We start from the raw sequence: 23490 nt of genomic DNA, 5'->3' as shown, positions 1-23490 counted from the left end.
CACAGTGCCCGTATGACCACCAGAACTTTAAAAGCAGATCCTAAGTAATTCTAGGAAATTAAGCGAGGATTACCTGTGCTACATTCTATCCAATTCTCAAAACTCAACCAAAAACAAAAGAAAACAAGACATTACTTTAAGCAACGTTGAAAAACTGAGAAGACTAGGGACTGATCAGAAAGAAAAGTGGTAATTAAGAGCAATGCATACCACAGTAAAGGAGATGGCTACTAAATGCCGAAAAGATTTGTGGGGCTGTAAAATTCCTATTAAGAACAAATATCATATATCTAACATGTAAATCAATTTATTAGAATAAACATATATATTATTGGATTGTCATTAGGAAAGCCAGATGGCTGAAATTTGCTGAGCACAATTAACACCAAATCCTAAGCAAGTCCACCAACCAAGAGAAAAGACCCTTTAATCTGATTGTCAGGATGACTTCAGATAATAGTAGCAGGTACTACACAATTATATTACTAGGTAGTTGTAATAAATGTGCAGATGCATGAAAGAACTGTAATGAAAAGTTTTTATGCTTATACACAGCTAATTTTTGGAACACAGAACAGTTCTTATATTTTGCAACTACTCTTATCTCTTCAAATATTAAGATGTCATTAATCAGCCTTACCTTGTGAAATGTCTGTTTTCAGAGTAAAGTCATCAGGAGTAAGTACAAAATTCAACCACCATGTAAAACCTCGTTGTTGTTTTTCTTTCCACTGCTCATCGTAAAACATATTCTTTGCCGCAAAAGGCATTGGATGCCTAGGAATATCTTTTAAAATAATTAAGTCATATTATTGTTTTTGCTGAAACACTGAAGTACTAAAGAGAATATAAAGGTAAAGTTTCCCCTGCACATGCGTGCTAGTCGTTTCCAACTCTAGGGGCCGGTGCTCATCTCCGTTTGAAAGCCAAAGAGCCAGCGCTTGTCTGAGGACATCTCCGTGGTCATGTGGCCGGCATGACTGGACGCCAAAGGTGCACGGAACGCTGTTACCTTCCCACCGTAGTGGTCCCTATTTTTCTACTTGCATTTTTACGTGCTTTCGAACTGCTAGGTTGGCAGAAGCTGGGACGAGTAACAGGCGCTCACTCTCTTACGCGGCACTCGGGATTCGACCCGCCAAACTGTCAACCTTCTGATCGACAAGCTCAGCGTCCTAACCCACTGAGCCACCGTGTCCCTAAAGAGAATATAGCAAAGCTCAATTTCTAACAGCAAATGAAGTCTAGGAAGTGCTGGGCAAAGGATTGGAAATAGACATTTCTTGAAGTGCATAAATTCTTACACTGGCATTTCTACTTAGTGTGACTGCTTTGAAGGTTATCCCAGTTATCTGAATATGAATGTACATTAATAAACAACACTGCTATAACTGCCAATAAAGTGAGGCAGGTCTGCATGAACATATAAATACTGATTGTTTCTCAGCGTTTTGGCAACAATCAAGTGTAATGCATAAAAAGTTGTGGGGACAAACTTTCAAAGGAGCAGCCCAAGCCTTTCAAATGACATGGCTGCTTTAACACTGATAAATGTTGATTTATGTTAAATAATTTCGTAAAGTGGCTCTTTCCAATTTTTTGCAGTGTTACAAAATATGAGATAACAGAACAGATGAACAACTGTAATGCAACAGTTGTTTCAAGATTTCACACAAGTCTCCATTTTTCTCCATAGATTCTCAAGCCTGAGAATTAAGCCTTGTTTAATTTCTTTTTTTATTATACTTGGCTTTCTTGTTCAATGTGTATGCAACCAATAATTCTACATATAGAATTCATCAGGTTCTACACTGTGTCTATACTCATAAGAATATATATTATTGTAAACTAGAATTAGCCATCTGGGACTGAAAACGGCATCTCTAGGAGTTTGCCTTTCAGTTCCCAAGTCAGCCTTCACTCTGCCTCTTCATGGGCATAAATCACGACTACAGGATACTTTTTTGATCTTTGCCACATCATTCATGGAGTTCAGAGAATGAGCACCAAAAAAATCCCAGCATCAGTAACATGGAACAATTTCCCCCTTAAAATGACAGGTCTTCTTAGTCTTTCAACAGCCATGAAAACCTAGCTTTTCTCAGAAGGTAGTCTAAAGTTGGAGCCCAGAAAGGTTTTTTATGGATATGTGGGGATGTATAACACTGGGATTTTACTATGTTGGATTTTGTTTTTTATTGTTGTTTGTATAACCCAGTGCCATGTTAAATAAAAAGGATGGCCACATACATTTTTTAAATAAACATGTATCAAGAGTTAGGAAAATTATAGCAAGCACAGCTTATGCAACCCCATATATGGTAAAATGACTAGTAGAACCTACTGAAGCAATAGTTAAATTCCATACATTATAATTACCATATAAGCAATAAAATAAGGAGAGTATATGTGACAATTTATTAACTCATCCATACATGCTAAAGACTATGAAACCTGTTATGAAATGTTAGATTAATGAGACAAATTCGAATTTATGCCACATATTTCCTAAAAAAGAACTATTCTTCATATATTTGAACCACTGTGAAAATAATATTATTAAATTTATTTGGCGCTATCTCACAGTTCGAGGTGACTCTGAACAGCTTACACATTGCCTGGATAAAATATAAAATATTTTTATATAAAATATACAAATATCCGAACAGTTATAAATATAAAAACAGATTAAAATTACAAAAAATAAACTAAAAAAATGGGTTTGAAATGGAGATGTGGAGGTGCCCTCTCTGTTAGATCACCAACCATCTTCAGCCAACAACTTTTCCTTCAACACCCCATGCCAGCTTTTCCTGGACTAAAATAGAGGGTGTGGTACGAAAATGAAAAGAAGGCAAACCATATAATTCTAACTTTTGCTATTTTTACTATTTCATTCAATGTATTTTAGATAAACTTTACCAATATTATTTCTAACAATATTTTTATAAAAAAAAATTTCAAAATGCAAAATGCCAGGAATTTGTTTACCTGTTTTTAAAGGCTTCACAAAAGTCAGCTGAGACTGTGCAACAGGAACAATATTTTTTGTTCTTTTAAAATTCTTAGATTTTTGAGATGCAAAACCTGAAAAAATAAAAAAGCCAATCATCCAAAACGTGAAATTGAAGCAAAATAAGAATTTATATAAGCAAACTGTTTTATCACTTTGCAATCACAATATGAGAACAAAAGATTGCTTCACTCTGAGCTGCATAAATTATTATTATTCTAACAGAATACCGATTCAAAATTAAATTACATTACCACTTCTCATCTTTTGCTTATCTCCATTCTGAGATTTGGAAACTGAGAATTTCAAATCGCTCTTGCTTCCATTTTCGTCACAGGACTTCAGAGTTCTTTTTCTTCCTAAATTTTCTGCATATTCTTCTCTTCCATTAACATCCTCTAAATATTCTCCACTTTTTCTTTTACGATTATGAGAAGATGATTCCAAATAAATGAAGCTGGCTTTATCTTTGATACGTTTAGTTTCATTTGAAACACTTTCTATAACTGGATGTTTTGGCAACGTGTCCAGGTTTGAACCTCCAGGGATAATGTCCATACAATGCTCTATTGCATTACAAAGACTTTTTTTAGATTTTACTTTTAACATCTTTGTTTCTTTTCTTTCAGAATTGGGTTTAGTTTTGGTAACAGTGCTAGAAAGCAAAGGCCTTTTTTTGCTAGGAAGGCAGCAAGCTTTATTACCGGTACTTGTTTTGGATCTGACATTTTGTTCAATCTTATCATAAGAACATGTTGTAGGATTTCTTTCATTTGTGTTGTTGGGAACTTTGGTGTAAAGCTGAGGTTCCATAAAAAATGAAACAACTTGTATCTTTTCTTTCTGTTTTGAAAATTTTGCTGTTGATATACATGATTTCACATCTGAAGTAAAGGAGACTGGTTTGCATTTTGGGTTTGCCTGAGTAAATATTTGATTCTCTCTTAAAAACTGATCAGGTGAAATAGGCATTGGTGTGGCTACATCAAGTTCTTCCGTAACTTTATAACTATTGTTTACAAAAGAATCAGGACTTAAAATCTTCCTACGATTCAAAGATATGTTCAATTGTTCTGGTGTACAGATGGAATTTGCATTTATTTCTGCTGAGTTAATAACATTATCTTGGTGTACTTTCTTTTTTTCCAAAACATTATCATATAGAGTTGTAAAAGTAGGGGTTTCTGTTATATTATTTAATAACTTATGACATGCTTGTGCTTCTGGAACAGAATACGTAGATGATAGGGGAGTATAAATGACATGTTGGTTTTTCTGATTGATGGAACTAATAGGGGAAATAGAAAGCTTATGTTCTGAAATGACTAAGGAATTTCCATTAGGGGAAATTCTGTTTGAGCTCGTTTCCAGGTTCTCACAGGACTGAAGAGGGCTTCTATTTTTCTCTGTTTGTTCAGACATCTGAAAAGTTTTATTAATGTTTTTAATGACTGGCACTCTTTTTCGTGATTGTTGTACAGGAATTCTTCTTTTAATAGTATCCCACAGATTTTTCTGAAATGACATTAAATATATATAGGGAAGTATTATATTATGGTCATTTTCCTTATTTTCCCTATGAAATTTAAAGCTTATACTGCCTATGTCATATTTATAAGTAACTACAAAGGAACACTGATTCTCATTTTCAAAATTGGCATCAGTATTGCAGTATTTTACCTCTACTATTTGTGTACCTCTTCTGCATATTTATTTACAATACCTATTTTTCATTTTGTAAAATCCAATGTTGGGGAAAATTCAAGATACCAAGAGAGATAGGCTAAAAATTTCAAAAGTGGCACAGGAATACAGATATAAGTGCTATGGAGACTTTAAATAATTATAAAGGTCATAGGCCTATTACATTTCTGCATCTTTAATTACATTGATATGTGGTTTTTCACTTTCAAACATGCCAACAATTTATGCAGAAAAGCTTATTACATAGATAGATCTTCTGCATGCCAAAGATTGACTTTATTAATAAGCAGAACAAGAAAGATTTTAAAGAGCTCCCTACTTTTTTCTTTACAGGCTGCTCAGCATTCCCTAGCAAAATTGCTCGATGTTTTACAACATCATTTACAATGAAAGTTATGAGCTCTCGAATTTTGCCGCATTCTAGTGGTGTCCATGTTATTAATATATAGATCGTCTCTCCAGGCTGAAAAAAAAGGAAAAAAAAAGAAACGGTAAGATGGCATCATAACTGTGACAAATACATGAAGAATATATCCAGTTAAAAATCTTGTATGAACCTAGCTTCTTTGAATGCTAAAAGTTATATTCCAAGAGTCTATTTAATTGTATCATTCTCCAGGTAAGTAGGGATCACTAGTAATAGTTTGCAATCTCCATATTTGCTTTGAAACTTAGGAGCTTTCAATAGCAAAACTATGATTTCCATAGTGTAGCCCAAAATATAAAGTCAAATTATAGCTCTTTAAAATAATGGCAGAAAGTGAAGAGGAACTAAAGAGCCTCTTGTTGTGGGTGAAGAAGGAGAGTGCAAAAGTTGGCTTGAAACTTAACATTAAGAAAACCAAGATCATGGCATCTGGCCCTCTCAATTCCTGGCAAATAGATGGGGAAGAAATGGAGGTAGTGACAAATTTTATTTTCCTGGGCTCCAAGATCACCGCAGATGGGGACTGCAGCCAAGAAATTAAAAGACGCTTGCTCCTGGGGAGGAAAGCCATGGAAAATCTAGACAGCACACTAAAAAGCAGAGATATCACCCTGCCAACAAAAGTGCATATAGCCAAGGCTATAGTCTTCCTAGTTGAAATGTATGGCTGTGAAAGTTGGAGCATAAGAAAGGCTGAGTGCCAAAGAATTGAGGCCTTTGAACTATGGTGCTGGAGAAGACTCCTGCGAGTCCCTTGGAGCAATCACTCTCATTCAACCTAGTGTGGAAAATAACTGGAAGTAGCAAGAAAATTTAAAAATAAAAATATATATGCTTTTAGTATTATCATGTAATCATATTTTATAATTATTATTTTATAATCAATTGCCTGAGTAGATGCTTTGAGTATATGGGGAAAAATACAAGCCTCAAGTGGAGGGAGGGGGATAATAGAAGTTAAAATCGGGGCCAACTTTGAGTCACCATCTAGGAATTGTTTTTAAGTACCTTCTGGTGCCTGGTACCCCTACTTAATCTGACAGGTGTAGAAAATGGGAGACATCTCTCCTTTAGAATTAATAAGCATGTACATATATGTTCTGACCCCTTCATGGATTACTGCCTTGTCGTGGCAAAGGGGCTTGCGTAATTCAATGAAGCTATGAGCTATGCCGTGCAGGGCCACCCAAGATGGACAGGTCATAGCAGAGAGTTCTGACAAAACGTGATCCACTGGAGAAGAAAATGGCAACCCACTCCAGTATCTTTGCCATGAAAACTCTATGGACAGTACCAAAAGGCAAAACGATATGACACTGGAAGATGAGCCCCTCAGGTTGGAAGGTGTCCAATATGCTACTCGGGAAGAGCAGAGGGATAGTACTAGTAGCACCAGGAAGAATGAAGTGACTGGGGCAAAGCTGAAAGGACGCTCAGCTGTGGATGTGCCTGGTGGTGAAAGGAAAGTCCGATGCTGTAAAGATTTTTTTCTCCATAGGAACCTGGAATGTAAGATCCATGAATCAAGGCAAGTTGGACGTGGTCAAACAAGAGATGACAAGACTGAACATCGACATCTTAGGAATCAGCGAACTAAAATGAACAAGAATGGGTGGATTGAATTCAGATGACCATCAGGTATACTACTGCGGGCAAGAATCCCTCAGAAGAAATGGAGTAGTAGCCTTCATAGTCAATAAAAGAGTAAGAAAAGCAATACTGGGATACAATCCCCCAAAAGACAGAATGATCTCAGTTCGAATCCAAGGCAAACCATTCAATATCACAGTAGTCCAAGTCTATGCCCCAACCACCAGTGCTGAAGAGGATAAAAATGACCGGTTCTATGAAGCCCTACAGCACCTTATAGAACTAACACCAAAAATGATGTCCTTATCATCATGGGGGACTGGAATGCTAAAGTAGGAAGCCAAAAGATAACTGGAATAACAGGCAAGTTTGGCCTTGGAGTACAAAATAAAGCAGGGCACAGGCTGATAGAATTTTGTCAAGAGAATACGATGGTCATAGCAAAAACTCTTTTCCAACAACCCAAGAGATGGCTGTACACATGGATATCACCAGATGGTCAACACAGAAATCAGACTGACTATGTGCTCTGCAGCCAAAGATGGAGAAGCTCTATACAGTCAATAAAAACAAGACCAGGAGCTGACTGGCTCAGACCATGAGCTTCTCGTTGCAAAGTTTAGGCTTAAACTGAAGAAAGTATGGAAAATCACTAGGCCACTCAGGTATGAACTAATCATATCCCTGTTGAATATACAGTAGAGATGACAAATAGATTTAAGGAATTAGATCTGACAGACAAGAGTGCCTGAAGAACTATGGACCGAGGTTCGCAACACTGTACAAGAGGTAGCAAGTAAAACCATCCCAAAGAAAAAGAAATGCAAGAAACCAAAATGGCTGTCTGAGGAAGCTTTGCAAATAACTGAGGAAAGGAGGGAAGCGAAAGGCAAGGGAGAAAAAGAAAGATACGCCCAGTTGAATGCAGAATTCCAGAGAATAGCTAGAAGAGATAAGAATGCCTTCTTAAATGAACAGTGCAAAGAAATAGAAGAAAACAATAGAATAAGGAGGACCAGAGATCTCTTCAAGAAAATTGGAGAGATGAAGGGAATATTTCATGCAAAAATGGGCATGATAAAGAACCAAAATGGCAGGGACCTAACAGAGGCAGAAGAGATTAAGAAGAGGGAGCAAAATTACACAGAAGAACTATACAAGAACGAGCTTAACGTCCCTGATAACCACAATGAGGTGGTCACTGACCTTGAGCCAGACAACTTGGAATGTGAAGTGAAGTGGGCCTTAGAAAAGCTGAGCAACAACAAAGCTAGTGGAGGTGACAGTATTCCAGCTGAGCTATTCAAAATCTTAAAAGACAATGCAGTAAAAGTGCTACACTCAATTTGCCAGCAAATTTGGAAAACTCAAAGGTGGCCACAGGATTGGAAAAGATCAGTTTACATTCCAATTCCAAAGAAAGGCAGTGCCAAAGAATGTTCAAACTATCGCACCATTGCACTCATTTCACATGCTAGTAAAGTTATGCTTAAAATCCTACAAGCTAGACTCCAGCAGTATGTGGATTGAGAACTACCAGAAGTACAGGCAGGATTTCGAAGAGGCAGAGGAACTAGAGATCAAATTGCCAACATACGCTGGATCATGGAGAATGCTAGGGAGTTCCAGAAAAACATTTACTTCTGCTTCATTGACTATGCTAAAGCCTTTGATTGTGTGGATCACAACAAACTGTGGCAAGTTCTTAAAGAGATGGGAGTACCAGACCATCTTATTTGTCTCTTGAGAAACCTATATGCGGGTCAAGAAGCAACAGTGAGAACTGGACACAGAACCACTGATTGGTTCAAAATTGGGAAAGGAGTCTGGCAAGGCTGTATACTGTCGCCCTGCCTATTTAATTTCAAAAGTTGAAATTAAGATTGCTGGGAGAAATATCAACAACCTAAGATATGCACATTTATTTATTTATTATTATTTAGCGTATGGCTGGTCACACACAATATTAAAAACATTTCATATTTACAAGTTAAAACAGTTAAAACAATTAAAAAGAAGCAGTAATAAAACCTAAGAGGAAAACAGAAATAACATTTCAGAGTTTAATGTCAAGTTCGGAAATCCAGTCCGTAGCTACCGTTGTTACGCAGAGGAAGTCCTTAAAATCTCCTGGGTATTTTCTATTAGTGCATTCCCTCACTATATGTTGGATAGTCTGTCGGGGAGCACCGCAATCACATTGCGCTGAAGATGTCTTTCCCCATTTATACAAAGAGTCGGCACACACCCCATGAGTCGTTCTAATTCTATTGTATGTCACCCATATGTGTTGGGATAAATTGAACCCTGGAGGTATATTATTAGGATTAATATGCTCGAAAATATCTTGGGAGCTACAGCTATTCCATGCTTCTATCCACTTTTGTGTGGTGCTCTGATTTTTGGCCAGCAGCTTAAGCACTGTGAGGAGTGGTGGATTTCTTGACTTTAATCGACATCTTAAGAGAACAGAGGTATAACCATGAATGGGTAGGGAGGAGTTTAGCAGGATCTTACTATACTCCTGAATGAGAGCTTCTTGTCGTCGTAAGTGCGGGGGGAGTATATGGCTAAGAACTGGTAGCCAGTGAATAGGTGTAGATTTTATGCACCCAGTAATTAATCTCATCGTATGGTTAAGTTGAACATCGACAAGTCTTGTATGTGGGCTGTTTATCCATACAGGTGCACAGTATTCCGCTACAGAGTAGCAAAGCCCAAGGGCTGCGCATCAAAGAATTGGAGCTGAAGCTCCCCAAGTTGTTCTGCATAGTTTTTGCAAAATGTTGTTTCTGCTGTTAATCTTGGCAGCCAAATTCTGAATATGTTTTTTAAAAGACAGAGTCCTGTCTAGGGTAACCCCCAGGTATTTTGGTGTAGCCTCATATGAGAGCAATTTATTATTTAGGTATACATTGAGTTCTCTTTTTGCCAATTTATTATTAAGGTGGAAACATGATGTAACTGTTTTGCTTGCGCTTGGGATTAGCCTCCATTGGTGAAAGTATGTGCTCAGAGTTGTAAGGTCAGCTGTAAGTACACCTTCTGTAACTTCGATGTCCTTATGGCTATATGCTAATACCAGGTCATCAGCATAAGAGAACTTTGTTGATAGCATAGGTGGTATATCGGAAATATATAAGTTGAATAAAGATGGGGCCAGTACAGAGCCCTGAGAGAGTCCATTATTTAGGTGTCTTAAATTAGTAAGATATGCAGATGATACCACTCTAATGGCAGAAAGTGAAGAAGAACTAAACAGCCTCTTGTTGCGGGTGAAGAAGGAGAATGCAAAAGTTGGCTTGAAACTTAACATTAAGAAAACCAAGATCATGGCATCTGGCTCTCTCAATTCCTGGCAAATAGATGGGGAAGAAATGGAGGTAGTGACAGTTGGAGCATAAGGCTGAGTGCCAAAGAATTGAGACCTTTGAACTATGGTGCTGGAGAAGAATCCTGCGAGTCCCTTGGACTGCAAGGCGATCAAACTGGTCAGTCCTAGAGGAGGTCAACCCTGCCTGCTCTTTAGAAGGCCAGATCCTGAAGTTGAAACTCAAATACTTTGGCCACCTAATGAGAAGGAAGAACTCACTGGAGAAGTGCCTAATGCTGGGAAAGATTGAGGGCAAGAGAAGGGGACGACAGAGAATGAGGTGGCTGGATGGAGTCACTGAAGCAGTAGGTGTGAGCTTAAATGGACTCCAGAAAAAGGTAGAGGACAGGAATGCCTGGAGGAACGTTGTCCATGGGATTGCGATGGGTCGGACACGACTTCGCAGCTAACAACAACATATGGTCTGAGTAAACAGGATAGTAGGGGAGGGATCTTATTAGTATAATGTAAGCAAACAGGGACAGAGATAATGTATTCTGTTTAGGCGCTTCTGATAGATTGTAACCTCCAAAAGCTAAGCCAATGGGGCCATGGGGGAGGGAATGGGGTGTTGCAATAGGATGTATAATATGTGATTTTGGAATTTGGCGTGTGGTTCAGTGCTTGGCTACATTGCATTGTTTGCCTTCCTGAATCCACCACGCTTTGCAGACCATTACTTTTTAGACTTTGTTGTGAAGTTTAATAAATTTATTTTCTATTTGTAACTCAGAGTGGATTTCAATTTGTGTCTATTTTTGTGTCTAATATTAGGAAAAGGCAATGGTAAACCTCCAAAATCTTACCAAGAAAACTATATGCATTGTTGTCCAAATAGTCGCCAGGAATCAATATTGATTTGAAGGCACACCCTTCACCAAATTGAATAGCAGGTATGAATTGACACTAAACAAATAGACATGGGGTTTTTAATATATTATCATGTTCATGTTAACCTTTAGTCTGAGGAAAGTATTTTAATAATAATAATCATAGAATATTCTTTACACCAAATAGAGTTTCTTTCACTCACTGTCCCAGCTGTCTCTTAGTTATTAATACAAATCCATGATTCACTGAGACTGGAAACTATGGGAAATACATTGTAGCAATAGATTGGTAAATTGCATCTCTGCTGTCAACTGACAATAGCAAAACCAAGTACCTGGATAAGAGTAAACCTATTTCCCCATACCCACAAATAGGCTGTCTAGATCACGGGTCAGCAACCTGCGGCTCTGAAGCTGCATGTGGCTCTTTTAGCCTTCTCTTGTGGCTCCCAGTCATCCTCTGCCATTTGCAAAGAGAGAGACAGAGACAGAGAGGCACTTGCGCTTCCCTTCTCTCTCTCTCTCTCTCTCTCTCTCTCTGTGTTTGTGTAAAAAAGAGTGGCCTCACACTGTTCGCTGACAAGTTTTTTGGGCTGGGCTCTTGCCTTTGCTGTCTCACCACAGGAAGCAGCAGCTCTCAAGGGCAGGAGAGCCAGCCCAATAAGAATGTGTGTCAGCTTATCGGAGAACAGCGTGAAGCCAGCTTGCCAGGTGAGCAGAAGATCGGAGAGAGAGAGAGAGAGAACTCATGCACAGCAGCCTCTATTTCTTTTTAATTAAACTCTTCAATCAAGCTCCCCCCACTTGCGCACGTGCAGGTTTTGCGGCTCCATGTTTTTCTCTGGGAAATGGGTCCAAGTGGCTCTTTGAGTTGCCGACCCCTGGTCTAGACACAATAAAAGGCAAGCCCATAGGCACCAGGGAGGACAATTAAGACTGACATTTTGATAGAATTAAGCACTAACACCAGCGCGTAGATACCCTCGACCCCTTAAGTCCATACCAAAGACCAGTCCCCCTATAAAACAAAGAACCCATTTTCTCTGCAGCCTACTGATAAGAGCAGGGCGCCCCCTCCTCATCCCAAAGAAAAAAATACCCTGACAAATACAGGAAGAACCCACTACAAACTAGTCTGACTCAGCAGCAGCTTGAGGCTAAATAAACACTTAACACACATTGGTACAAGGAATACAAACTGGCTAACAGCAATTAGATTTGACAGAATTAGAATAGAAAGACCAAAAGGTACACAACAATAAAATAATTAACACCGGATTCCTCCTGGAGCAAAAGTTAACACCTTTTAGACAGAATTGAGAAAGAAACTAACCCAACAATGTCTAACAACAAACAAATCAGAAAACCAGACAAATTTAAACTCACCAATCAGAAATGACAATTTTGGAAACCATGAAAACGTATAAAAACTCATGTTTGAGGACCATTCTGTCTAGCAGACAGTGTTGAACTGTCACTCAACTTTAATCTCCGTGATTAAACCTCTTTCCAGTAGCTGGCTTCACGTTCTATTTGTTCTCCTCTGCGCTACTTGTGAGAATCCCGGCTGGAAGAGCCTGAACGGGAGAATTCCTCCCAACACTACCCTCAAAAGCAAGCATCTTAGCTTTGGGGAATAAATGGATCACCTCCATTCCACTAGAAGCTTCCCTTGCGTCTTATTTTTATCCTGGCTCGGAAAAGGGTTCCGGAAAATTCTTTTAGCAAGTTCTAATATAAGAAGTGCTCGTTTCATGCTTCCAGTAGTGATGCTGCGCTGATGGTGGCTTTCTTCTGGCTGCCAGCCCTGCGACTGTGTGAAAAGCGTGCGGAGACAGCGAAAATCAGCTGTCCCGCGGCTTGAAAACCTCCCCCTCGGGAGAAGAGGGGGAGGAGAGTTTTCCTCGGGTAGCGGTAGAGCTCCCCTTGACCCCCTTATTTATTTGGGGGTAAAAGGGTGAGAGCCCGCGGCTTCCTCCGCACTCCAGGACGCCTTTGCTCTGAGCTTTAGGAGCAAAGCAAGATGCCGCATCCACATCTGCATTTTAAAGGGACTTGTGAGTAATTTAAAAGCAGACAGAGCTGACCAGGAGAAGTTAAAATTGCAAGTGCTGGAAACTTTAACTTGGGGAGATTTATATAAGCAGGAAAATGGCTTCAAAGCGTTTGGGAATTTCTGCTGTTTCTAAAAGTACAATCTCTTCTGTAGCACAGCCTGCAGTGCAACCTAAGCCTAAATCCCCCCCACCTTCTCCCCCACCGCTTGCATTTACGCTTAAAGATATTCAAGATGCTTTAAAGCAAGCAACACAAGAAATAGAGGAGATGGCTGATCTCCTTGACAGTAAAATGAAGGAGATGGCTGACCTTCTTGAGAATAAAAATAGAGAGATGAGGGAAGACATATTGTTTGCACTTCAAGGGTTAGCTACACATATTGAACGCTTGGATGACCAGGTGGATGAAGTTGTGGAAAATACTGAAAATCTAGAAAGCAGAGTTGTCAAAGTTGAAAACAAGATTGATATAACAGAGGTTGAAGTTACCATCTCATAGAGATATGGAATTTGCATTGCGAATAAGAGGATTAAAGGAGGACCCGCGAGAAGATCTGAAAGAGGAGGTGGCAAAAGCTATAGCTCCTATTCTGGGATGTGAACCTGAGGAATTATCAAGAGAGATGGATAAAATATTTAGTCAATTCATGGATTGTGAGGCAGAAAAATTTACCCAGAGATGTGGTTATTTATTTTTCTAGATCACTTCGAAATGCAATTATTCAGGCTTTTTACAAACAGATTTCAAATTGCAGATCAAAATATTATAATCTTAAAAGAAATACCTCCAAAAATTCTTAGAAAAAGATTTCACCTTTCTGTCTGAGGAGCTCAAAAACCAACAGGTCCAGTTCAGATGGGAGATACCTATTGGAATAGTGGTGAATTATGCAGGGACGCGATATAGACTTAATACAATTTCAAAGGCAAAAGATTTTTATACTTATGTCCTGAAAGCAGGTTCACCACCATCTCCATGACCTAAGAGAATAGAAGAAAGGCTGGAAGATAAACAACCAGTTGAAGGCACAATGTCACTGGTTGTAGGAGATTTACCGCAGGCTGAGCCTATTGAACAGAGTTTGGAGGTAAAGGATGATCCAAAGGAACAGAGGATGACTCGTGCTGCGTATAGACGTAAAGAAAAGGAGCAGAAGCAGAAGGCTAATTCTGGACCAATAATACAAGGCCCGATTACTACAGAGCCTGTGGGAGGGGCACGACCGAAGAGATCAACGGCTGATCTTCAAGTAGTGTTCCAGAGGCTCCAGGCCACTAAGGATGGCAAAGCTTCTAACATGGAATGTTAATGGCCTGAATTCACCACAGAAAAGAAAGTATTTCACTACTTGAAACAACATAAAAATGACATTGTTTGCTTACAGGAGACTCATATTGCTGCAAAAGATCAAAAGTACTTGATTAGTTCTCAGTTGGGATCACATTTTATAGCTTCTGCCCCAGATAAAAAGGGGGGAGTGGTTATTTATGTAAGAAGAGATTTATCGGCTAGATTAATTGAATCTGATATACAAGGAAGATATGTTATTATTGAACTAGTGCTACAAGGCAAGAAAGTTCTTATTATTGGATTATATGCCCCTAATCAACAGCAAAAAAAGTTTTATAACAATTGGTTATAGACTTGATGGAAGTTATAATTCAGTATGGGAAAGTTTCTGGTTTTAAGGTACCGTATTTTTCAGAACATAAGACACACTTTTCCCCCCCAAAAGTGAGGGAGAAAATAAGGGTGTGTCTTATGGTCCGAAGGTGATCCGTATGGCCAGCCCCAACCTCCGCAAGTGGAAAGCAAGGGAGATTGCCAGGAGCACAAATCAGCATGTGCTGAGAAACGCCGATCTCGCACTCCTGCAATCTTCCTCGCTTGGTTTCAGCTTCCCTTGCTACAAGAGAAAGCAGGCTGAAACGGAGCGAGGGAGATTGCCAGGAATGTGATCTTGCACTGCTGCAATCTAGCTCGCTCTGTTTCAGCCTGCTTTCTCTTGTAGCAAGGGAAACTGAAACCGCGCGAGATCGCGTTCCTGGCAATCTCCCTCGCTCCGTTTCAGCTTGCTTTCTGCAAGAGAAAGCCGGGCTGCAGGGCCGCCTTCATGGGTACTGCTCTAACACAGAGGGAAAGACAAAGAGGGAGAGAAGGAAGGAAGGAAGGAAAGAAGGAAGGGACAATGGGAGAGAAAAATAGAGAGAGAAAGAGAGAGAGAGAGAAAGATAGGGAGAGAAGGAAAAAAGAAATAGAGGGAGAAAAAGAGGGAGAGAGAGGAGAAAGATAGGGAGGGAGAGAAAGAGGGAGAGAGATAGGAGAAAGGGAGAGAAATAGAGGGAGAGGGAGAGAGGGAGAGGAAAAGAGAGAGGGAAAGAGGGAGAGAGGGAAAGGGAAAAATAGAGAGGGAGAAAAAGAGGAAGAGAAAGAAGGAGAAAGAAAGGGAGGGAAATAGAGGGAAAGAGAAAAATAGAGAAAGAAGGAGAGGGAGAAAAAGGGAGAGAGAAAGAAAGAGGAGAGAGAAATTAAATTACGGTAGTAACATGATTGTTAAGTGAATCTGGTTTCCCCACTAACTTTGCTTGTCAGAAGGTTGCAAAAGGCGATCACATGACCCTGGAACAATGTGACCATCATAAATATTAATCAATTGCCAAGCATCCGAATGTAAATCACATGACCCTGGGGATGCTGCAATGGTCATAAGTGTGAAAAATGGTCATAAGTCGCTTTTTTTAGTGCCATCGTAACTTTGAACGGTCACTAAGTAAATCGTTGTAAGTCGAGGACTACCTGTACTTTTATCATTTTTTTTCCTTTTTTTTTTGGTGGGGGGTGTCAAGTTTTTGACACCTTGCTGGGCTTTTGGTGGTACTCGGACATTGCCTTGTCCTAAAAGTGTTACAATGGATGAAAAGGTTGAAAAGCCCTGTTTTAGTATACTGGTACTATTTGGTTCAGAATTTTTTTTTCTTGTTTTCCTGCTCTAAAACCTGGGTGCGTCTTATGGTCATGTGCGTCTTATGGTCCAAAAATATGGTAAATAATAATAAGACTAAAATATTATCTAAAAACATGACCATGAAGGAAAAGGAAATGTTAGTTAAATCGACAGGTTTTGAAATAGTGAGAAAGGTTAAATATCTGGGAGTATATATTACAGCTTCTAATGTAAAATTGTATAAGAATAATTATGAGACATTATGGTTAAAAGTACAAAAAGACTTAAACAATTGGAAAAAATTACAATTATCTTTGTTGAGGAAAATTGCACCTGTTAAAATGAAAGTTCTACCAAAGTTTCTCTTCTTGTTTCAAATGATACCTATTTTGAAAAAAGATGCCAATTTGGATGAATGGCAGAAGGGTATTAATAAATTTCCCCTTCATGGATTACTGCCTTGTCGTGGCGAAGGGGCTTGCGTAATTCAATGAAGCTATGAGCTATGCCGTGCTGGGGAAGAGCAGAGGGCTAGTACTAGTAGCGCCAGAAAGAATGAAGCGACTGGGCCAAAGCTGAAAGGACGCTCAGCTGTGGATGTGTCTGGTGGTGAAAGGAAAGTCCGATGCTGTAAAGATTTTTTCTCCATAGGAACCTGGAATGTAAGATCCATGAATCAAGGAAAGCTGGACGTGGTCAAACAAGAGATGACAAGACTGAACATCGACATCTTAGGTAGCAGCGAACTAAAATGGACAGGAATGGGTGAACTTAATTCAGATGACCATCAGGTATACTACTGCGGGCAAGAATCCCTCAGAAGAAATGGAGTAGCCTTCATAGTCAATAAAAGAGTAGGAAAAGCAATACTGGGATACAATCCTCAAAATGACAGAATGATCTCAGTTCGAATCCAAGGCAAACCATTCAATATCACAGTAGTCCAAGTCTATGCCCCAACCACCAGTGCTGAAGAGGATGAAATTGACCGGTTCTATGAAGCCCTACAGCACCTTATAGAACTAACACCAAAAAATGATATCCTTATCATCATGGGGGATTGGAATGCTAAAGTAGGAAGCCAAAAGATAACCGGAATAACAGGCAAGTTTGGCCTTGGAGTACAAAATGAAGCAGGGCACAGGCTGATAGAATTTTGTCAAGAGAATACTATGGTCATAGCAAACACTCTTTTCCAACAACCCAAGAGACGGCTCTACACATGGACATCACCAGACGGTCATCACAGAAATCAGATTGACTATATGCTCTGCAGCCAAAGATGGAGAAGCTCTATACAGTCAGTAAAAACAAGACCAGGAGCTGACTGTGGCTCAGACCATGAGCTTCTCCTTGCAAAGTTAAAGCTTAAACTGAAGAAAGTAGGGAAAAGCACTAGGCCACTCAGGTATGAATTAAATCATATCCCTGTTGAATATACAGTAGAGGTGACAAATAGATTTAAGGAATTAGATCTGATAGACAGAGTGCCTGAAGAACTATGGACAGAGGTTCGCGACATTGTACAACAGGTAGCAACCAAAACCATCCCAAAGAAAAAGAAATGCAAGAAAGCAAAATGGCTGTCTGAGGAAGCTTTGCAAATAGCTAAGGAAAGGAGGGAAGCGAAGGGCAAGGGAGAAAAACATAGATATGCCCAATTGAATGCAGAATTCCAGAGAATAGCTAGAAGAGATAAGAATGCCTTCTTAAATGAACAGTGCAAAGAAATAGAAGAAAACAATAGAATAGGGAGGACCGGAGATCTTTTCAACAAAATTGGAGAGATGAAGGGAACGTTTAATGCAAAAATGGGCATGATAAAGGACCAAAATGGCAGGGACCTAACAGAGGCGGAAGAGATTAAGAAGAGGTGGCAAAATTACACAGAAGAACTATACAAGAATGAGCTTAATGTCCCTGATAATCACAATGAGGTGGTCACTGACCTCGAGCCAGACATCCTAGAATGTGAAGTGAAGTGGGCCTTAGAAAAGCTGAGCAACAACAAAGCTAGTGGAGGTGACAGTATTCCAGCTGAGCTATTCAAAATCTTAAAAGACAGTGCAGTAAAAGTGCTACACTCAATTTGCCAGCAAATTTGGAAAACTCAACAGTGGCCACAGGATTGGAAAAGATCAGTTTACATTCCAATTCCAAAGAAAGGCAGTGCCAAAGAATGTTCAAACTATCGCACCATTGCACTCATTTCTCATGCTAGTAAAGTCATGCTTAAAATCCTACAAGCTACACTTCAGCAGTATGTGGATCGAGAACTACCAGAAGTACAGGCAGGATTTCGAAGAGGCAGAGGAACTAGAGATCAAATTGCCAACATACGCTGGATCATGGAGAAAGCTAGGGAGTTCCAGAAAAACATCTACTTCTGCTTCATTGACTATGCTAAAGCCTTTGATTGTGTGGATCATAACAAACTGTGGCAAGTTCTTAAAGAGATGGGAGTACCAGACCATCTTATTTGTCTCTTGAGAAACCTATATGCGGGTCAAGAAGCAACAGTGAGAACTGGACACAGAAGCACTGATTGGTTCAAAATTGGGAAAGGAGTCTGGCAAGGCTGTATACTGTCGCCCTGCCTATTTAACTTATATGCAGAGCACATCATGAGAAAGGCAGGGCTAGATGAATCAAAAGTTGGAATTAAGATTGCCGGAAGAAATATCAACAACCTAAGATACGCAGATGATACCACTCTAATGGCAGAAAGTGAAGAAGAACTAAAGAGCCTCTTGTTGCGGGTGAAGAAGGAGAGTGCAAAATTTGGGTTGAAACTTAACATTAAGAAAACCAAGATCATGGCATCTGGCCCTCTCAATTCCTGGCAAATAGATGGGGAAGAAATGGAGGTAGTGACAGATTTTATTTTCCTGGGCTCCAAGATCACTGCAGATGGGGACTGTAGCCAAGAAATTAAAAGATGCTTGCTCCTGGGAAGGAAAGCCATGGCAAATCTAGACAGCACACTAAAAAGCAGAGACATCACCCTGTCAACAAAAGTGCGTATAGTCAAGGCTACGGTCTTCCCAGTTGCAATGTATGGCAGTGAAAGCTGGACCATAAGAAAGGCTGAGCGCCAAAGAATTGAAGCCTTTGAACTATCGTGCTGGAGAAGACTCCTGCAAGTCCCTTGGACTGCAAGGCGATCAAACCGGTCAGTCCTAGAGGAGATCAACCCTGACTGCTCTTTAGAAGGCCAGATCCTGAAGCTAAAACTCAAATACTTTGGCCATCTAAAGAGAAGGAAGGACTCACTGGAGAAGAGCCTAATGCTGGGAAAGATTGAGGGCAATAGAAGGGGACGACAGAGAATGAGGTGGCTGGATGGAGTCACTGAAGCAGTAGGCGTGAGCTTAAATGGACTCCAGAAGATGGTAGAGGACAGGAAGGCCTGGAGGAACGTTGTCCATAGGGTCGCGATGGGTCGGACACGACTTCGCAACTAACAACAACAAGTGATTGGCTTAATTTAACAAGTAAAAGTATACTTCATCTTGAGGGATGGGACTTATTATATGGGTGGTATGCATACTTAATTTATGATAAAAAAAGTTGACAAGGCTTTTAAAGCTCATATTTTAAGAAGTGCTTTATTGCGTGTCTGGAAAAAGTATTATTATAAGTTAAATTATAAAATACCAATTTGGGGGATTCCTGGACACGCGATAGAGGGTGTATCTATGGGTGTGAATTTGGATAGGATTTCTTATAAGGAATTACTTAGATTGGTAGGAAATGATTGCCAATTAAAATCATTAGCTGAGTTAAAGCAAGAAAATATTGTACAGTCTTGGTTTCAGTATACTCAATTGTTAGCTAGGTGGAAGTTAGATCAAAAGGTTGGTATTACATTAATGGATGAGAATTTGGTAAAACAGATTAAAGATCAAAATCGAGCGCATATAAAGAGAATTTATAATGCTTTACTAGAATTGGATTCGGAAATGGAATTAGTTAAAGATTGTATGGTAAAGTGGGCCCAAAATATTCAAGAACCGATTCCATTGGATATAAGGGAGGTAATTTGGGTCAGAAATGTAAAATTTACCCAGGCCCAAAATTTAAGAGAAAATTTTTATAAAATGTTTTATAGATGGCATCTGGATCCTAAAAAGTTATCTTGTATGTATCCTAATTTACAGCCCAAATGTTTGAGATGTGGCAGTTTGGCTGCTACTTATTTTCATATCTGGTGGACTTGTAGAAATATAAAAGCTTTTTGGATTAAGATTTGGTGGATCATTCAAAAGATTTTCAAGAGAAAGATAAAGTTTACTCCACAAGTATTTTTATTGGGTGTTATTACAGATTGTGATACTAAAGAAATTAACTTGATGTTGAATTTGCTAACAGCTGCAAGGTTATTGGTAGGGCAATATTGGAAGGATTGCTTCCCTACTATAGAAGAATGGACGCTTAAAGTGTCAAATTTAGCAGAAATGGCTAAGATTTCTGCTTATTTGAAGGATCATTCACAAGAAAGATACATTTTGGTCTGGAGAAGATGGATAGATTATATTCAGAATAAATATGGGACTAAAAAGTTCCATTTAGCCTATGAGTAAATTTTAAAGTATTATTATTAATAATAGTTTATTACAGTGGAATTTTTATTAGTTTTAATTATATGATATTATTTTTAGTATTAGTATTGTTTAACAACTTGGATATTGTATTGTTTAATAATTAGGATATTAATTTATGTTTTTATTATTATTATGTTTACTTTTAATTTGTTTATGTTAAAGGGGAGTTAAAGTGCATTATTGACTTGGTTATTTATATAGTTGGTTAATTTATTTATTTATTAATTGAATTTCTATACTGCCCTTCTCCCGCATGAGTCAGGGCGGTGTACAGGGCAATAAAAACTTTACATACAAAAGTTAAAATGAGATTAAATTAAGCCCTAATAATAAATAATTAAAATACCCCAAACCCTTAAACCAGGCCAGCCTGTTCAAATAAATAGGTTTTCAGATCCCGGCGGAAAGAGCGAAGGTCGGGAACCATCCAAAGGTCAACCGGTAATTGATTCCAAAGGGCTGGCGCGCCCACAGAAAATGCTCTCCCCCTGGGGGCCACAAGCCAACACTCTCTGGCCGATGGCACCCTGAGGAGGCCCTCTCTGTGGGAGCACACAGGACGAAGGGAAGACCAGCAGGTGATCCTGTAAGTAGTCCGGACCCATGCCATTTAGGGCTTTATAGGTAATCACCAGCACCTTGAATCTCACACGGCAGGCAACTGGAAGCCAATGCAGCTCGCGGAAAAGAGGTGTTACATTGGAGTACCGGGAGACCCCCATCACAACTCGCGCGGCCACATTCTGCACCAGTTGGAACCTCCGAGTGGTCCTCAAGGACAGCCCCATGTACAGAGCATTGCAGTAGTCTATACGAGAGGTCACGAGTGCATGAGTAACTGTACACAAGGCATCCCGGTCCAGATAGGGTCACAACTGGCACACCAGGCAAACCTGGGCAAAAGCCCCCCTGGTCAGAGCTCCTACATGATCTTCCAAACTGAGCTGTGAATCCAAGAGGACTCCCAAGTTGCGAGCCCTATCTACGGGGGGGGGATAACACCTCACCCCCCATGGTTAAAGATGGAATAAACTGAATTTCCCGAGATGCCAAAACATACAACCACTCGGTCTTGTCAGGATTGAGCCGAAACCTGTTCCTCCCCATCCAGACCCGAACCGCCTCTAAGCAACAGGACATCACATCGAGGGCATCACTGCGGTGGTTTGGGGTGGAGATGAAAAGCTGGGTATCATCGGCGTACTGATGATACCCCACTCCAAAACCACAAATGATCTCACCTAGCGGCTTCATATAGATGTTGAACAGGAGAGGCGAGAGGACCGACCCCTGAGGAACTCCACAAACGAGACGCCTGGAGGCCGACCTCTGCCCTCCTGTCAACACCGACTGCGAACGTTAATATTAGATTATGAGCATTATATTTGTAACCCTGTACTCAGCTCTGGGAAGTGGGGGAGGGAGGGGGGGTTAGGGGGGGTTGGTTTTGGGGTTTATATTGTAATTTTTATAAAACGTTTTAATAAAAAAAGAAGTGCTCGTTACGTTTATATCCTACCAAAAACCATGCTCGTAGAAACAGCCTCATTTGGGGAGGCTATACATTTATTAACCATTAATATACCCCAAGGTTCCCACTTGCTTTGAAACTGTGAACAAGAAGTTAACTTACAACATCCTTTAAAAATAAGTAGGATTTTTCGGACAGCATCAGCAGACGTTATCCGTAAATTTGAAGATTCCCTAATCAATTGAAAGTCAGTGAGCAAAACCTACAAATATCGTAGTATATTGCTACATTTACCATTGCCATTTAACCGTTTCTTCACATCGACCAATCTTTTAGACTACCGATGCTACATGAACATTAACATCCGTCCGCATCCGACTTAAACCTCAACGCTAGCCTTTGACGTTGCCGGCCACCTTAGAGCCGCCCCTCCCAGACCAGCATCGCCTCGCCTCCCCTGCTAAAGCACCTGAAGGAGGAAACTGTCCTGCTCCACCGTGAAGCCTTTGGAGGCGGGCGGCGGGCGGTAGACGGCCCCGTGGATAGGCTCCGCGTTGGGGTTCTCCACGGCCAGACGGCGAACGCACGAAGTACCGACGCGGACCGAGCCGAAACTGAGGAAGGGCGGCCGGGAGAAGTGGCTGAGTGACAGCACGGCGTCGTTTCCATCCTCGCAGCCTGGTGAGGCAGCCCAGCGACTGCTCCGCTCCGAAGAACACGGTTCCTGAAGCCCGGCTGGTCCCGTGCCCTGCCTTCTTTCCGCCATAGCGGCCTACGGGAAAACGATCTTCATCTACCTCTTCTGTTAACAAGAGAAACACGTTCACCCATCCGCGAGCAATACCAAAATTCCTTCCGAAAATCGGACTCGTAACCGCCGCTCGAGAATTCAAACCTCGCAGCCTCCACCAATCAAAGGGGGGGTTTACAGAACGCAGCCAGTTCGCGCATAGGATTTTTTCCTCCAATCGCCAAGCGGCTCTGAAGAAAGATTCGACCAATCGCTTGAGCCGCTTGGTTTTGATTTTTTGGGGTTTTTTTAACCCTGGTTTCAAGGCTATGCCGTTGAACTCTTCAGGTTGCGCACCAATTAACAAAGCGAGCGATCAGTTTAAAACTCCCTCTCGAGAAAACGAATCGTTTTCTTTCGGTTGTTTATTCCCTTCAAGTCCGCCTTCTACTCCGCTAGAGGTTCGGTTCGGTGCTCCGCTGCAGCATAATCAAGACATTTTAAGTTCGGAGAGGTTTTTCTCTAGTCTGTAAATTGCCAGCGAAGAGCCACCAATGCCATCTGGAAAAGATCTTTTCTTGAAAGCCTCCCAAAATTTTAGTTGTTCGTAAATAAATAACCTTGGAAATTTTCGTGATAATTTGGAATCGGTTATCAAATCTGTTTGGCCCCTCCCTTTTTTAAACTTTTGGTTCTCTTTGAAAGTATCAAAAGTTTATTTCTAGGACTATGTAAGAGAAACCATT

At 40.2% G+C, this 23490-nt stretch overlaps 1 protein-coding gene across 1 annotated transcript in view; it reads right to left on the bottom strand.

Moving 5' to 3' along the window:
• The window catches only part of ASPM (assembly factor for spindle microtubules), a gene marked incomplete at its 5' end in the record, with an annotated part of 45201 nt that extends 22421 nt beyond the window's left edge, over positions 1–22780 (bottom strand). Inside the window, 5 exons of the mRNA XM_081325327.1 lie at positions 641–787; positions 2992–3087; positions 3268–4528; positions 5037–5180; positions 22484–22780. Coding sequence (XP_081181453.1) covers positions 641–787; positions 2992–3087; positions 3268–4528; positions 5037–5180; positions 22484–22780 — 1945 coding nt within the window. The remainder of the gene's footprint in view (positions 1–640; positions 788–2991; positions 3088–3267; positions 4529–5036; positions 5181–22483) is intronic.
• Positions 22781–23490: the final 710 nt, after the last annotated feature.

Source organism: Vipera berus (genome assembly GCF_964194415.1).
Source record: "Vipera berus genome assembly, chromosome: 3".
Lineage (NCBI taxonomy): Eukaryota > Metazoa > Chordata > Lepidosauria > Squamata > Viperidae > Vipera > Vipera berus.
This window is presented reverse-complemented; position numbering and strand designations above follow the sequence as displayed.